The sequence below is a fragment of the Hyla sarda genome, chromosome 1 (genome assembly GCF_029499605.1).
Source record: "Hyla sarda isolate aHylSar1 chromosome 1, aHylSar1.hap1, whole genome shotgun sequence".
NCBI classification, from domain to species: Eukaryota; Metazoa; Chordata; class Amphibia; order Anura; family Hylidae; genus Hyla; species Hyla sarda.
In genome coordinates this window covers 328,683,483-328,700,256 of record NC_079189.1, presented here as the reverse complement: position 1 = coordinate 328,700,256, position 16,774 = coordinate 328,683,483, and the positions used below count along the sequence as shown (strand labels likewise).

At 37.4% G+C, this 16,774-nt stretch overlaps 1 protein-coding gene across 1 annotated transcript in view; it reads left to right on the top strand.

Moving 5' to 3' along the window:
- Positions 1-1,890: 1,890 nt before the first annotated feature.
- LOC130306818 (prostaglandin reductase 1-like) overlaps positions 1,891-16,774 on the top strand; it is a 54,852-nt gene continuing 39,968 nt past the window's right edge. The window contains exon 1 of the mRNA XM_056552132.1: positions 1,891-2,028. Coding sequence (XP_056408107.1) covers positions 2,024-2,028 — 5 coding nt within the window. The 5' untranslated portion in view covers positions 1,891-2,023. The remainder of the gene's footprint in view (positions 2,029-16,774) is intronic.

Here is a 16,774-nt window from a genome sequence, read left to right as displayed (position 1 = left end):
TGGTGCAGTTGCCCATGGCAACCAATCAGATTGCTTCACAGGTCTCTTTAAAAGTGAAAGAAGCAATCTGATTGGTTGCCATGGGCAACTGCACCACTCTTCCTCTGCACAGTTTTTGATAAATCTCCCCCATTGTGCATTCCAGTGGCAGAAATTGAGTTCAATAAATGAATCACATTTCCTATATTGTACAGTACAAGTTACAACAGAACTCTTCAAACCCTTTCAAAACTTGTGAGAGCCAACTGCGTGATTCATGCATTTTCCAGAATGTACTGTAACATGTCTGGCACATTAGATGCATTTAAGGCTTAGTTCTCATCAATATTTTTTGATCCTGCTGAAAGGCATTTTTTGGGTTGGACAAATTTACTAAAGCAGAATTTAAGGGGACAAAAAAATGTTCCAGGTTCTTTTTTCTGTTCTGTTGTATAGTAGGATTCTTTGTACACTGTTTTTGTAAATTCAAAAACAATGGTAACAGAATGGAACAGTAGACGTATCCTGCTGCATCTTATTTTAAGGGGTACTCTGCTGGTATTTTTTTTTTTTATCAACTGGGGCCAGAAAGTTAAACAGAATTGTAAATGACTTCTATTTAAAAAGCTTAATCCTTCCAGTACTTATCAATTACTCCACAGGAAGTTCTTTTTTGAATTTCTTTTCAGTCTGACAACAGTGCTCTGTGCTGACACCTCTGTCCGTGTCAGGAACTGTCCAGAGCAGGAGCAAATCCCCATAGCAAACCTTTCCTGCTCTGGACAGTTCCTAACATGGACAGAGGTGTCAGCAGAGAGCACTGTGGTCAAACAGAAAAGAAATGAAAAAAGAAAAGAACTTCCTCTGCAGCATGCAGCATCTGATAAGTACTGAAAGGATACATTTTTTTAAATAGAAGTAATTTACAAATCTGTTTTACTTTCTGACACCAGTTGATTTAAAAAATATTGTTTTCCATCAGAGTACAACCTTAAAAGAGTTACTCCAGCATTGCTCTGCTGTCCGTTTTGCACAGATTGGCATTAAAGGGGTACTCCAGTGGAAAACTTTTTTTTTTTAAATCAACTCGTGCCAGAAAGATAAACAGATTTGTAAATTACTTCTGTTAACAAATCTTAATCCTTCCAGCACTTATCAGCTGCTGAATACTACAAAGGAAATTATTTTCTTTTTGGAACACAGAGTTCTCTGCTGACATCACAAACACAGTGCTCCCTGTTGACATCTCTGTCCATTTTAGGAACTGTCCAGAGCAGCATATGTTTGCCATGGGGATTTTCTCCTTCTCTGGATAGTTCTTAAAATAGACAGATATGTCAGTCACTGTGCTCGTGATTCAGCAGAGAGCTCTGTGTTCCAAAAAGAAAACAATTTCCTCTGTAGTATTCAGCAGCTAATAAGTACTGGAAGGATTAAGATTTTTTAATAGAAGTAATTTACAAATCTATTTAACTTTCTGGCACCAGAAAGTTAAATAGATTCCACAGGAGTACCCCTTTAAGAGATACAGCACACGCTGGGTGGTCGCTTTGCCAAGGAAGCTGTACGACAATCCACACACTGTGTGCACAAATTCTATTATTTAGACAAGGGCTCGTGGACGGAACTCGCTGAGCATTGTTCAATTGCCTCTGCAACTCAACTGCCTAACGTTAACAGTGCCTCTCCATGCTGAACTTTGCAGAATGGGTGGAAGAGCATTGTTATGCATTAAAGAGACCACTTTCTTAAAGGGAGAGATTTTAAAAAAAGCCTTTCAACAGGAAACATTGTGTGAACAGAGCTTTAAATAGTGATAGTAATTGATATTGTAAGTGTTTATGTATTCTAAATCTTTTTACAACAATCGCCCATTTCTATCTGCCAGGACATAATATATTGTATACGGTTCTTTGGCTCTGTTATCAGTATTGAGCCTTCCCCTTTAATTATCCATATGACTTTATAAAGGAGGAGTTTAGGAGACCAGGGAAACTCTCAAGCTTCAGAAGTTCTCCGAGTGGATATTTTCTGTCATTGCACAATGAGGTAACATAGAGAATAAATTCCTCTACTTTTACAGAACATTTCGCTGCAGATTACTGTACATGGGCTGTTGATAGCAGTAAGATTTGGGAGTTTTGTCTTTGCATTGTTGCGTATGTGTTCTATTACAAGGCTTTGTGCTCGTAGGTCGTCTGAGGACTTCTGCATTCTGTGATTACACTTGTTTATCCCAACATTAACCCACTGTATCCTGAATAGTGGTGGTTTTACACACTGTTTGTCAATGTCTTTTTTTTTTCATACCAGCTGTTTTATGCTTTTTTAAATGTTTTTAAATGTATTTTTAAGATATTTGTCCAAATGACAACTACTGTGGCGATCTTTTCAAAATTCTTCTGGAAAAAAATACAAAGATTAGAGTTTATATGTATTCTAATGGTTTATAACATATGCTAAGAAAGAAGCAGTGTCAGATAAAATCTCACGGTGGCCCAGGGGTTGGCACTGTTGCCCTATGGTCTTGCGCTCAAATCCAACCAAGGGCAACATCTACAGTACATGAAGTTTGTATGTTCTCCCCATGTTTGTCCTCTCCTCAAGGCACTCCAGTTTACTCTCACATTACAAAACCTACCGAAAGGTTAATGTAGAGCATAGTCCCATTGGGGACAGTGAGTAATAACAACAAGCTTTGTAAAGAGCTGTGGACTGATTTAGCACTGTATAAATAAAGCAATTACAGTAACATTGTGTATTGATCACAGCATAGCCAGGCCTTCCTTACCCGGGCCAAATTTATCGTTTGATGCTCTAGCATCTAAATACCCTGGCCACGGCAAAGTTGCTTTTTGGCAACAGCCCAGATACTCAGCTTCAGTGGCACATACCCGCTCCCATAACTCTGACTGTATTACAGCATTAGTGAAAATCATTGACCATACAGAACAGAAATTGTTATTATATTTATTTACCACTGCGGATCTTTTTGTTGCCTGTTGTGTAAAATAAAATGACACATCACCCCAATCCACAATTAAGGATGGAGAAAAGACATCTGCACATCTGCCATAACTGGTATTATTATTACTGGCTACTCTTGCGGAGGTCAGCAAAGGACTTGGTTGGGATATACTACTATATGGGATATATGGGGTCATTTATCATTGTGTTTCGAGCATTTTTTTAGCATTGATTTGTTGCAATTTAGGCGCAGCGCTGAGCCTCAGGCTATTTCTTGCGCCTTTTCGATTTACACCTTTTTTTTTAAAAGAGCGCACAGGCCAGATGTTATGGGTTAGTCTTGTGCAGTGGTGAGGATTTTATCAAGTGCGACTGTTGCAAAAAAGTTGCAAAACCCACCATTAAGGTGCAATTCTACACCAGCCCAGACCTAGCGTAACTTTTTGTGTATGTGAAGAGTGAAATTTCAGAAAATGTGTATCCTCCACAAAATGTATCAAATTCCCTGCAACCATTTAATGAATTTGGCAGAAACACGCCAAAAAACACGTAAAAAAAAATTAACAACACATATTAGTAAATGCCCCCATAGTTTTTGAAATCCTATCATGTAGCTGTATGGCTTGGCAGAACACGGTGTTATAGGGCATGATTTTAATAATGGGTAAGACTTAAAGGGGTCCTCCAGTGGAAAAAAAAATCATATCAACTGGCTCCAGAAAGTTAAACAGATTTATAAATTAGAAGAAAGAGAAAACGGGGGGTGCAAGTGCAGCTCACAATTGGTGTATAAATACTACCTGAGGTCAACAGGGCATGCAACTATACCACAGTTGCAAAAATAATAAAATATGTGAAAAAGAAATATATTGCCCGGACCTTCCAAGGTAGTATATTTTAATTATATGAATGATAGAAAACTGGGTCGTACTCCAATAATAATTCAATGGTTATTTATTAAAAATGTATAGTGCATTATTCCTCACAGGGCCCTTGTGAGAAGAAACACATATAATAGATATACAAAATTACATATATAAAATTAAAATGTAGAAATATTATAAAAATGTATCACTGGCATATAGAATAGCTCTATGCTGATGGATTCATATATCGTCTTTAGAGTATTGTAAAGGTATAAATGTCCTTTTATATGGTAATTAAAGTGGATACTCTGTTACCGGTCCTGGGTGATGTGGCTGTGTCAGCTCCCGTGTCCGGATGGCGGTCAACGGTCCTAGATAGTGCTGTGGCTTTGTCTTTCAAGATCCAGGTGTTTATGCGGTGTTGGTCGTCCCAGGCTAGTGGCACTAGCAGGTGCCGATGGTGATTCGCCGGGAGGCCGTGCGCTGGCAGGCGCTGTTGGAAATTTGTCAGGAGACCAAGCGCTGGCAGGCGCTGATGGTATCAATCTCCTCACCGCTGGACTTGGAAGCCGGAGACTACACGCTGGGTAGATGGAGCTTGCCTCGTGTAGATGGCGTGTGACGTCAGCTTGAGCCGGAGCTGACCAGGTAAAATCAGGACCGGACACTAGTCTAGGTCGACTAATGCGTGAGGAATCCACAATGTGATGGATTTGCTCCGTAAACTAGAGCTTGGATTCATAAAGAGCATAAATGCCAGTGTACAAAATCAGTGCATAAGACTAGACGCGTTTCAGGGTTCTCAGATACGACCCTTTCCTCAGTAGTCATAATGGTTAAAAGCAATATTTGTCTATTTATAGGAGTACGAATCCCATAATTCAACAGTGTTCTAAGTGATAACAGAAACATGAAATGGATGATCAAAATAAGGAATTACCTAGAGAGCAAAAGTGAATGTGAATACCGTCAAAGGACGGAAAATAGATAATATGTATGGGTGAAACTAACTGAACTTTGTATCTGATTACAATTTAGTATCTTTCCCACAATAACGATGAAGATAATAATGATGGAATTAAAATGTATATAAAAATAAAAATAAGAATAAGAATAAAACAAAGATGAGGGTGTAGTTCCAGATGGAAATAAAAACAAAAATAATTAAAATCTAATGAAAAAAGTAAATATGAAAAATAGAAAATAAATAAAATAAAGGATAATAGATAATAAGTAAATAAAAAGGGGGTTGGATGAATTACATAAGTAAATGGATAATGGTAGAATGGATACAAAATATAAAGGAAAAAGAGATATACGAAAATAAAAATAAAAATAAAAATAAAAATGAAATAAGAATAGAAAGAAATATAAGTGTGGATGAAAAGAAATGAATAAAATATAATTAAAAATTAAAAATTAAAATAGAATAAAAATAAAGATAATGATAGTGATAATAATAATAATCATGAAAAGGAAAAGAGTAAAAATGGAAATAATATATAATGAATAAAGTGGTGGAAAATAAAATAAATAAAAATAAAAATAAAAATGAATAAAGATAAAGGAAGAAAAATAAAAATAAAAATGTAAATAAAAATAAAAATAAAAATAGAAATAAGGTGTCAGAGTAGAGGATGGAGTCAGTCCATGGGGCACCCCCCAAAATACTACAGGGGTGAACCCATGGGCCAAGTGCATCCCCTACAGAAATCCAAATAGTTCAAAACTGGAGTTGAGTCCCCCTGGTTCTAAAGTTGCAAATTCAAAGATCTTCTTACTTTCAGCCTTAGACATCTTAAGCAGATGACTGCCACCACGCCAGTCCTGTTTGACTAATTGGAAACCAGTGAAGGAGAGAGAAGACATATCGCTATTATGAATGGTAGAAAAGTGAGCTGATAACGGATGTTTTAAGTTCTTATTTTTGATGTTATTGAGGTGTTCAGCTATCCTCATCTTAAGGGCCCTTTTAGTACGACCCACATATTGCTTTTTACAGCCGCATTCTATTATGTATAGTACCCCTTTTGAATTACAAGTGATTAATTCTTCTATTCTCCATTTGAACGTATTAGTTTTAGAACAAATTTCCAAAACTTTCTTGGGGCCCTTAGTTTTTATACAATTGGCACATATTCCACACCTCACAAATCCCTTTGTATTTAACCAAGTGGTGTTCTGTTTCCTTGGGGGAGCTTTTATAGATGGAGCAACTATGAGGCTCAAATTTGGGGCCCGAGTGTATACTATCGGAGGACGTGATGGTAAAAGTGCCCCCACCTCACGATCTTGTTGTAACAAATGCCAATGTTTCCGTATTATTTTCTCTACTTTTTTGTAAGAATTGTTAAAGGGAATTACCAGTTTTCCTCCAAAATCGGCTTCTTTTTTTTCTTTAGTGTTTTCAAAAAAAGTGGTTCTGTCTAGTGATTTAATCTTTTCTAGAGATTCTTCCAGGAGCTGATCGGGATAGTGTTTCTCCTTAAATTGACTTGTAAGGAGGTTGGCCTCGACCAAAAATTGGTCATCTGAGGTACAATTCCTTTTTAACCTGCGATATTGTCCCTTTGGGACGTTCATTAGCCACCTAGGTAGGTGGCAACTCGAAAACCCTATGTAGCTATTTTTAGCCGTTGGTTTATAGTATGTTTTGCAAGTGAGACCATCCCGATCAGCGCTGATAACAATATCCAAAAAATTAATGGATTCCCTACTGATGGTAGATGTGAAGTGTAAATTATATTCTTGTGTGTTCAAACCTAAAATGAAGTGCTCTAAACTAATCTTGTCACCCTCCCAAATTAAAATAATATCATCAATGTACCGCTTCCAGAGCACCAGGCCTGCGCCAAGATGGGGTATGATGTTACTTTCCTCCCAGGCTGCCATAAAGAGATTGGCATAACTTGGCGCAAACCTGGTGCCCATAGCGGTACCAATTAATTGTAAATAATAATCCCCTTCAAAGTAAAAGTAATTGTGTGTCAAAATGAATCGGATGGCTGAAGTGATGAAATTAATCTGTGGTGATTTAATGTGCCCATGTTTCAAAAAGTGTTCGACTGCTGCTATCCCTAAGTCGTGTCGGATAATCGTATAAAGTGAAGAGACATCCAAAGTGGCTAATATATATTTGTTAGACCACTCAAATTTTTCAATAATATCAACAACTTGTGTGGTGTCTTTAAGGTATGTGTGGGTTTTTTGCACAAATGGTTGGAGGAATCTGTCTACATATTGAGACAGGTTCGAAGTGATTGAGCCTATCCCTGACACAATGGGGCGTCCAGGGGGATTAATCAAGCACTTGTGGGTCTTTGGGAGACAGTAAAAAATCGGCAAGCGGTCTGGGGTCCCTAATATGAATTGATGTTCCTTCTCATTGAGGATACCATCTTCCACTGCCTCCTTACATAATAAATGTAATTGTTGACTGAATTCCTGAGTGGGATCATGTTTTAGTTTTTGGTATGTATTAGAATCATTTAACTGTTTATTGCATTCTTGTATGTAATCTGTAGTGTTAAGGATGACAACTGCACCCCCTTTATCAGCGGGGCGGATTGTGACTGTGTCTAATAGTTGTAATTCTTTCAAAGCTATTCTCTCTTTCTGAGAAATGTTATCCTTCGGGTATTTAGTCTTTTGGATTTTTCTCAAATCATTTTCTACTAATTTTTTAAAAGTGGTAACGTCAGGGCCCATAAGATGTTTAGGATAGAACCATGATTTAGGTCTACACTCAGTATGTATATACTCGGTCTCAGTTGTTGATCGTTGTAACGGAGTTTTTAAAAAATGTTTTTTTAAACAGATATTGCGAATGTATTTTTCCAAACCAATATAGGTCTGGAACTTGTCCAGTGTGTGGGATGGGGCATATTTTAATCCCTTGTTCAAAAGGGTTTCTTGTGCCAAAGTTAATGTGTGATTGCTCAAATTTATGATGGGTGTATTCCCTGGTGGGGTTTGACTATTTTTTGTGGGGGTAGAATGACATGGTCTAGTTCTATATCTTCTACGTAACCTCTTTTTTTGTTTGGGGTCCCTAATGTTTGTTGTGTGGGAGGGGCTTGATGTACTTCTGCTGATATTGTATGGGTTTTTAATGGGACTTTGATTGGTTGGGTTATTTGTTGTTTTGGTTGATATCTGTTTTGATAAGGTTGATGTTTGTAATAATTTGGACGGAAATTGTGGGGACTGTTTGTGCGATTTGTATATGGTCTGTAATTGTTTCCCTGAGGGGGATTCCTGTAGTGTAATTCCTCCCTTGAATGGTATGGTTTCTTGTAATGTGGGTTTGCCTCTAAAAAATCACCACTCTCCAATAAAGGGGCGTAGTGGTTCCTCACAGGCACATTGTATTGATCATTATGTGTGGTAATATTTTGTTTTTGGGTCTGCCAATGTAATTTCTTATTTTTTCTATTCATTATTTCCATCTCTAATTTATCTAATTTTTTACAAATATATTCCTGTTGTTTGAAATACTCTGCGTTCTGTTCGAACTTGTCTAATTCAATTTTTAACTGGCTTATTTGTAAGTCACAGTTGTTTAGAAGTTCATGTCTACGTTCTATGACAAGTTGGACCAGACCCCTAGAGTATTCCTTTAAGGTTTTATTCCATTTATTGTTAAAAGTCTCTCCTTCAAGGTCACCTGCGGGAGTTTTTGATAAAGTAAGTCCTTTAGGAACAATGTCTAATTCTAACAAATGAGACAAACTTTTGATCTCCCATTGATTCCTTAGACGTTTGGACATAGTCAACTCCAATTTTTTGAACATCTGGATTAATGCTAAATTATTTTGTTCACTAGATGATTCAAATTGTGAATTATTAAATTTATATTTATCAATAGATTCTTTTTTGCTCTCTAGGTGTGTCCATATATTCATACTGGAAATTATAATTGGAGCACGTTCACTATTAAGGTATATAAAGTCAGAAGAAAGAGAAAACGGGGGGTGCAAGTGCAGCTCACAATTGGTGTATAAATACTACCTGAGGTCAACAGGGCATGCAACTATACCACAGTTGCAAAAATAATAAAATATGTGAAAAAGAAATATATTGCCCGGACCTTCCAAGGTAGTATATTTTAATTATATGAATGATAGAAAACTGGGTCGTACTCCAATAATAATTCAATGGTTATTTATTAAAAATGTATAGTGCATTATTCCTCACAGGGCCCTTGTGAGAAGAAACACATATAATAGATATACAAAATTACATATATAAAATTAAAATGTAGAAATATTATAAAAATGTATCACTGGCATATAGAATAGCTCTATGCTGATGGATTCATATATCGTCTTTAGAGTATTGTAAAGGTATAAATGTCCTTTTATATGGTAATTAAAGTGGATACTCTGTTACCGGTCCTGGGTGATGTGGCTGTGTCAGCTCCCGTGTCCGGATGGCGGTCAACGGTCCTAGATAGTGCTGTGGCTTTGTCTTTCAAGATCCAGGTGTTTATGCGGTGTTGGTCGTCCCAGGCTAGTGGCACTAGCAGGTGCCGATGGTGATTCGCCGGGAGGCCGTGCGCTGGCAGGCGCTGTTGGAAATTTGTCAGGAGACCAAGCGCTGGCAGGCGCTGATGGTATCAATCTCCTCACCGCTGGACTTGGAAGCCGGAGACTACACGCTGGGTAGATGGAGCTTGCCTCGTGTAGATGGCGTGTGACGTCAGCTTGAGCCGGAGCTGACCAGGTAAAATCAGGACCGGACACTAGTCTAGGTCGACTAATGCGTGAGGAATCCACAATGTGATGGATTTGCTCCGTAAACTAGAGCTTGGATTCATAAAGAGCATAAATGCTCTTTATGAATCCAAGCTCTAGTTTACGGAGCAAATCCATCACATTGTGGATTCCTCACGCATTAGTCGACCTAGACTAGTGTCCGGTCCTGATTTTACCTGGTCAGCTCCGGCTCAAGCTGACGTCACACGCCATCTACACGAGGCAAGCTCCATCTACCCAGCGTGTAGTCTCCGGCTTCCAAGTCCAGCGGTGAGGAGATTGATACCATCAGCGCCTGCCAGCGCTTGGTCTCCTGACAAATTTCCAACAGCGCCTGCCAGCGCACGGCCTCCCGGCGAATCACCATCGGCACCTGCTAGTGCCACTAGCCTGGGACGACCAACACCGCATAAACACCTGGATCTTGAAAGACAAAGCCACAGCACTATCTAGGACCGTTGACCGCCATCCGGACACGGGAGCTGACACAGCCACATCACCCAGGACCGGTAACAGAGTATCCACTTTAATTACCATATAAAAGGACATTTATACCTTTACAATACTCCATCAGCATAGAGCTATTCTATATGCCAGTGATACATTTTTATAATATTTCTACATTTTAATTTTATATATGTAATTTTGTATATCTATTATATGTGTTTCTTCTCACAAGGGCCCTGTGAGGAATAATGCACTATACATTTTTAATAAATAACCATTGAATTATTATTGGAGTACGACCCAGTTTTCTATCATTCATATAATGAAAATATACTACCTTGGAAGGTCCGGGCAATATATTTCTTTTTCACATATTTTATTATTTTTGCAACTGTGGTATAGTTGCATGCCCTGTTGACCTCAGGTAGTATTTATACACCAATTGTGAGCTGCACTTGCACCCCCCGTTTTCTCTTTCTTCTGACTTTATATACCTTAATAGTGAACGTGCTCCAATTATAATTTCCAGTATGAATATATGGACACACCTAGAGAGCAAAAAAGAATCTATTGATAAATATAAATTTAATAATTCACAATTTGAATCATCTAGTGAACAAAATAATTTAGCATTAATCCAGATGTTCAAAAAATTGGAGTTGACTATGTCCAAACGTCTAAGGAATCAATGGGAGATCAAAAGTTTGTCTCATTTGTTAGAATTAGACATTGTTCCTAAAGGACTTACTTTATCAAAAACTCCCGCAGGTGACCTTGAAGGAGAGACTTTTAACAATAAATGGAATAAAACCTTAAAGGAATACTCTAGGGGTCTGGTCCAACTTGTCATAGAACGTAGACATGAACTTCTAAACAACTGTGACTTACAAATAAGCCAGTTAAAAATTGAATTAGACAAGTTCGAACAGAACGCAGAGTATTTCAAACAACAGGAATATATTTGTAAAAAATTAGATAAATTAGAGATGGAAATAATGAATAGAAAAAATAAGAAATTACATTGGCAGACCCAAAAACAAAATATTACCACACATAATGATCAATACAATGTGCCTGTGAGGAACCACTATGCCCCTTTATTGGAGAGTGGTGATTTTTTAGAGGCAAACCCACATTACAAGAAACCATACCATTCAAGGGAGGAATTACACTACAGGAATCCCCCTCAGGGAAACAATTACAGACCATATACAAATCGCACAAACAGTCCCCACAATTTCCGTCCAAATTATTACAAACATCAACCTTATCAAAACAGATATCAACCAAAACAACAAATAACCCAACCAATCAAAGTCCCATTAAAAACCCATACAATATCAGCAGAAGTACATCAAGCCCCTCCCACACAACAAACATTAGGGACCCCAAACAAAAAAAGAGGTTACGTAGATGATATAGAACTAGACCATGTCATTCTACCCCCACAAAAAATAGTCAAACCCCACCAGGGAATACACCCATCATAAATTTGAGCAATCACACATTAACTTTGGCACAAGAAACCCTTTTGAACAAGGGATTAAAATATGCCCCATCCCACACACTGGACAAGTTCCAGACCTATATTGGTTTGGAAAAATACATTCGCAATATCTGTTTAAAAAAACATTTTTTAAAAACTCCGTTACAACGATCAACAACTGAGACCGAGTATATACATACTGAGTGTAGACCTAAATCATGGTTCTATCCTAAACATCTTATGGGCCCTGACGTTACCACTTTTAAAAAATTAGTAGAAAATGATTTGAGAAAAATCCAAAAGACTAAATACCCGAAGGATAACATTTCTCAGAAAGAGAGAATAGCTTTGAAAGAATTACAACTATTAGACACAGTCACAATCCGCCCCGCTGATAAAGGGGGTGCAGTTGTCATCCTTAACACTACAGATTACATACAAGAATGCAATAAACAGTTAAATGATTCTAATACATACCAAAAACTAAAACATGATCCCACTCAGGAATTCAGTCAACAATTACATTTATTATGTAAGGAGGCAGTGGAAGATGGTATCCTCAATGAGAAGGAACATCAATTCATATTAGGGACCCCAGACCGCTTGCCGATTTTTTACTGTCTCCCAAAGACCCACAAGTGCTTGATTAATCCCCCTGGACGCCCCATTGTGTCAGGGATAGGCTCAATCACTTCGAACCTGTCTCAATATGTAGACAGATTCCTCCAACCATTTGTGCAAAAAACCCACACATACCTTAAAGACACCACACAAGTTGTTGATATTATTGAAAAATTTGAGTGGTCTAACAAATATATATTAGCCACTTTGGATGTCTCTTCACTTTATACGATTATCCGACACGACTTAGGGATAGCAGCAGTCGAACACTTTTTGAAACATGGGCACATTAAATCACCACAGATTAATTTCATCACTTCAGCCATCCGATTCATTTTGACACACAATTACTTTTACTTTGAAGGGGATTATTATTTACAATTAATTGGTACCGCTATGGGCACCAGGTTTGCGCCAAGTTATGCCAATCTCTTTATGGCAGCCTGGGAGGAAAGTAACATCATACCCCATCTTGGCGCAGGCCTGGTGCTCTGGAAGCGGTACATTGATGATATTATTTTAATTTGGGAGGGTGACAAGATTAGTTTAGAGCACTTCATTTTAGGTTTGAACACACAAGAATATAATTTACACTTCACATCTACCATCAGTAGGGAATCCATTAATTTTTTGGATATTGTTATCAGCGCTGATCGGGATGGTCTCACTTGCAAAACATACTATAAACCAACGGCTAAAAATAGCTACATAGGGTTTTCGAGTTGCCACCTACCTAGGTGGCTAATGAACGTCCCAAAGGGACAATATCGCAGGTTAAAAAGGAATTGTACCTCAGATGACCAATTTTTGGTCGAGGCCAACCTCCTTACAAGTCAATTTAAGGAGAAACACTATCCCGATCAGCTCCTGGAAGAATCTCTAGAAAAGATTAAATCACTAGACAGAACCACTTTTTTTGAAAACACTAAAGAAAAAAAAGAAGCCGATTTTGGAGGAAAACTGGTAATTCCCTTTAACAATTCTTACAAAAAAGTAGAGAAAATAATACGGAAACATTGGCATTTGTTACAACAAGATCGTGAGGTGGGGGCACTTTTACCATCACGTCCTCCGATAGTATACACTCGGGCCCCAAATTTGAGCCTCATAGTTGCTCCATCTATAAAAGCTCCCCCAAGGAAACAGAACACCACTTGGTTAAATACAAAGGGATTTGTGAGGTGTGGAATATGTGCCAATTGTATAAAAACTAAGGGCCCCAAGAAAGTTTTGGAAATTTGTTCTAAAACTAATACGTTCAAATGGAGAATAGAAGAATTAATCACTTGTAATTCAAAAGGGGTACTATACATAATAGAATGCGGCTGTAAAAAGCAATATGTGGGTCGTACTAAAAGGGCCCTTAAGATGAGGATAGCTGAACACCTCAATAACATCAAAAATAAGAACTTAAAACATCCGTTATCAGCTCACTTTTCTACCATTCATAATAGCGATATGTCTTCTCTCTCCTTCACTGGTTTCCAATTAGTCAAACAGGACTGGCGTGGTGGCAGTCATCTGCTTAAGATGTCTAAGGCTGAAAGTAAGAAGATCTTTGAATTTGCAACTTTAGAACCAGGGGGACTCAACTCCAGTTTTGAACTATTTGGATTTCTGTAGGGGATGCACTTGGCCCATGGGTTCACCCCTGTAGTATTTTGGGGGGTGCCCCATGGACTGACTCCATCCTCTACTCTGACACCTTATTTCTATTTTTATTTTTATTTTTATTTACATTTTTATTTTTATTTTTCTTCCTTTATCTTTATTCATTTTTATTTTTATTTTTATTTATTTTATTTTCCACCACTTTATTCATTATATATTATTTCCATTTTTACTCTTTTCCTTTTCATGATTATTATTATTATCACTATCATTATCTTTATTTTTATTCTATTTTAATTTTTAATTTTTAATTATATTTTATTCATTTCTTTTCATCCACACTTATATTTCTTTCTATTCTTATTTCATTTTTATTTTTATTTTTATTTTTATTTTTATTTTCGTATATCTCTTTTTCCTTTATATTTTGTATCCATTCTACCATTATCCATTTACTTATGTAATTCATCCAACCCCCTTTTTATTTACTTATTATCTATTATCCTTTATTTTATTTATTTTCTATTTTTCATATTTACTTTTTTCATTAGATTTTAATTATTTTTGTTTTTATTTCCATCTGGAACTACACCCTCATCTTTGTTTTATTCTTATTCTTATTTTTATTTTTATATACATTTTAATTCCATCATTATTATCTTCATCGTTATTGTGGGAAAGATACTAAATTGTAATCAGATACAAAGTTCAGTTAGTTTCACCCATACATATTATCTATTTTCCGTCCTTTGACGGTATTCACATTCACTTTTGCTCTCTAGGTAATTCCTTATTTTGATCATCCATTTCATGTTTCTGTTATCACTTAGAACACTGTTGAATTATGGGATTCGTACTCCTATAAATAGACAAATATTGCTTTTAACCATTATGACTACTGAGGAAAGGGTCGTATCTGAGAACCCTGAAACGCGTCTAGTCTTATGCACTGATTTTGTACACTGGCATTTATGCTCTTTATGAATCCAAGCTCTAGTTTACGGAGCAAATCCATCACATTGTGGATTCCTCACGCATTAGTCGACCTAGACTAGTGTCCGGTCCTGATTTTACCTGGTCAGCTCCGGCTCAAGCTGACGTCACACGCCATCTACACGAGGCAAGCTCCATCTACCCAGCGTGTAGTCTCCGGCTTCCAAGTCCAGCGGTGAGGAGATTGATACCATCAGCGCCTGCCAGCGCTTGGTCTCCTGACAAATTTCCAACAGCGCCTGCCAGCGCACGGCCTCCCGGCGAATCACCATCGGCACCTGCTAGTGCCACTAGCCTGGGACGACCAACACCGCATAAACACCTGGATCTTGAAAGACAAAGCCACAGCACTATCTAGGACCGTTGACCGCCATCCGGACACGGGAGCTGACACAGCCACATCACCCAGGACCGGTAACAGAGTATCCACTTTAATTACCATATAAAAGGACATTTATACCTTTACAATACTCTAAAGACGATATATGAATCCATCAGCATAGAGCTATTCTATATGCCAGTGATACATTTTTATAATATTTCTACATTTTAATTTTATATATGTAATTTTGTATATCTATTATATGTGTTTCTTCTCACAAGGGCCCTGTGAGGAATAATGCACTATACATTTTTAATAAATAACCATTGAATTATTATTGGAGTACGACCCAGTTTTCTATCATTCATATAATTAAAATATACTACCTTGGAAGGTCCGGGCAATATATTTCTTTTTCACAGATTTATAAATTACTTCTATTAAAAAATCTTAATCCTTCCAGTACTTATCAGCTGCTTATCAGCAGAGGAAGTTGAGTTGTTCTTTTCTGTCTGACCGCAGTGCTCTATGCTGACACCTCTGTCCATGTCAGGAACTGTCCAGAGAAGGAGCAAATCCCCAGAGCAAACCCATCCTGCTCTGGACAGATCCTGACATAGAAAGAGGTGTCAGTAGAGAGAACTGTGGCCAGACAGAAAAGAACTACTTAATTTTCTCTGTTGTATACAGCAGCTAATAAGTACTGGAAGAATTAAGATTTTTTAATATAAGTAATTTACAAATCTGTTTAACTGTCTGGCACCAGTTGATTTGAAAAAAAAAAAATATATATATAGTTTTCCACCGGAGTACCCCTTTAATAAACTGTCTAAAAGACTGACTCCTAGTTTCCCATAGCAACCAATGATAATATAGCTATTAATTATTAAAGCACACTTTAAAAAAAGAAAGCTGTAGTGCAATTGATTCATATGGGCAACAAAATATGTTTTCTTTTATACAGTTGGATAAAGCTTCTACAAATATATTTTAGAACAAGAATAGATGGCGTTGTTGGATTGAAAGGTGGGTTGGTTAAAGATACAATGGGGTAGATTAATCAAAACTGTCTAAACTTCTCTGGCGGATTCGGCCAAAAGATTGAACATGTTCAATCTTCCAGCAAATTTCCGTTTCTTTACGGAACTTCTGACTTGTAAACTAAGCAGAAGAATCCTATTGAGATCAACGGGGAATGCTAAATGCAGAATCCATGCAGAATTTCCTTGTGGAAATTCCATTCTTAGGCTATGTTCACACAGCGGAACATCTGCCTCAAAAATTTCCAAGTGGACATTCCGCAGACAGCAGGCACCAGCTAAACATGCCAGTGCTAGGACCGCTCAGGAATGCATTGCCTTCATAAATAGCATACTGCAGCATCCGTTTTTAGCATCCATTACCGTATCTGTTTTTCCCTATTAAATGTATACATTAGACAGATAGTAATAACACGGTGTGAATGCATCCTAACTTGTAAGTTCAGACTTTATTATGTCCTAAGTGTGAATTAAAATGTTACAGATTCATTGGAGATTTCAACTGTGAATTTGTGAATAGGTTCACATCAATGTTCAGCTCCATCCAGGGGAGCTCTTTGGCTCAATCTGTTAAAAGTACAGGACTTGAGAGGAGCAAGTCCACTACAAGTCCATTTTTATTTCTCAGCCTAAAGATGTACTCCGCCCTAGAAATCTTATCCCCTATCCAAAGGATAGGGAATAAG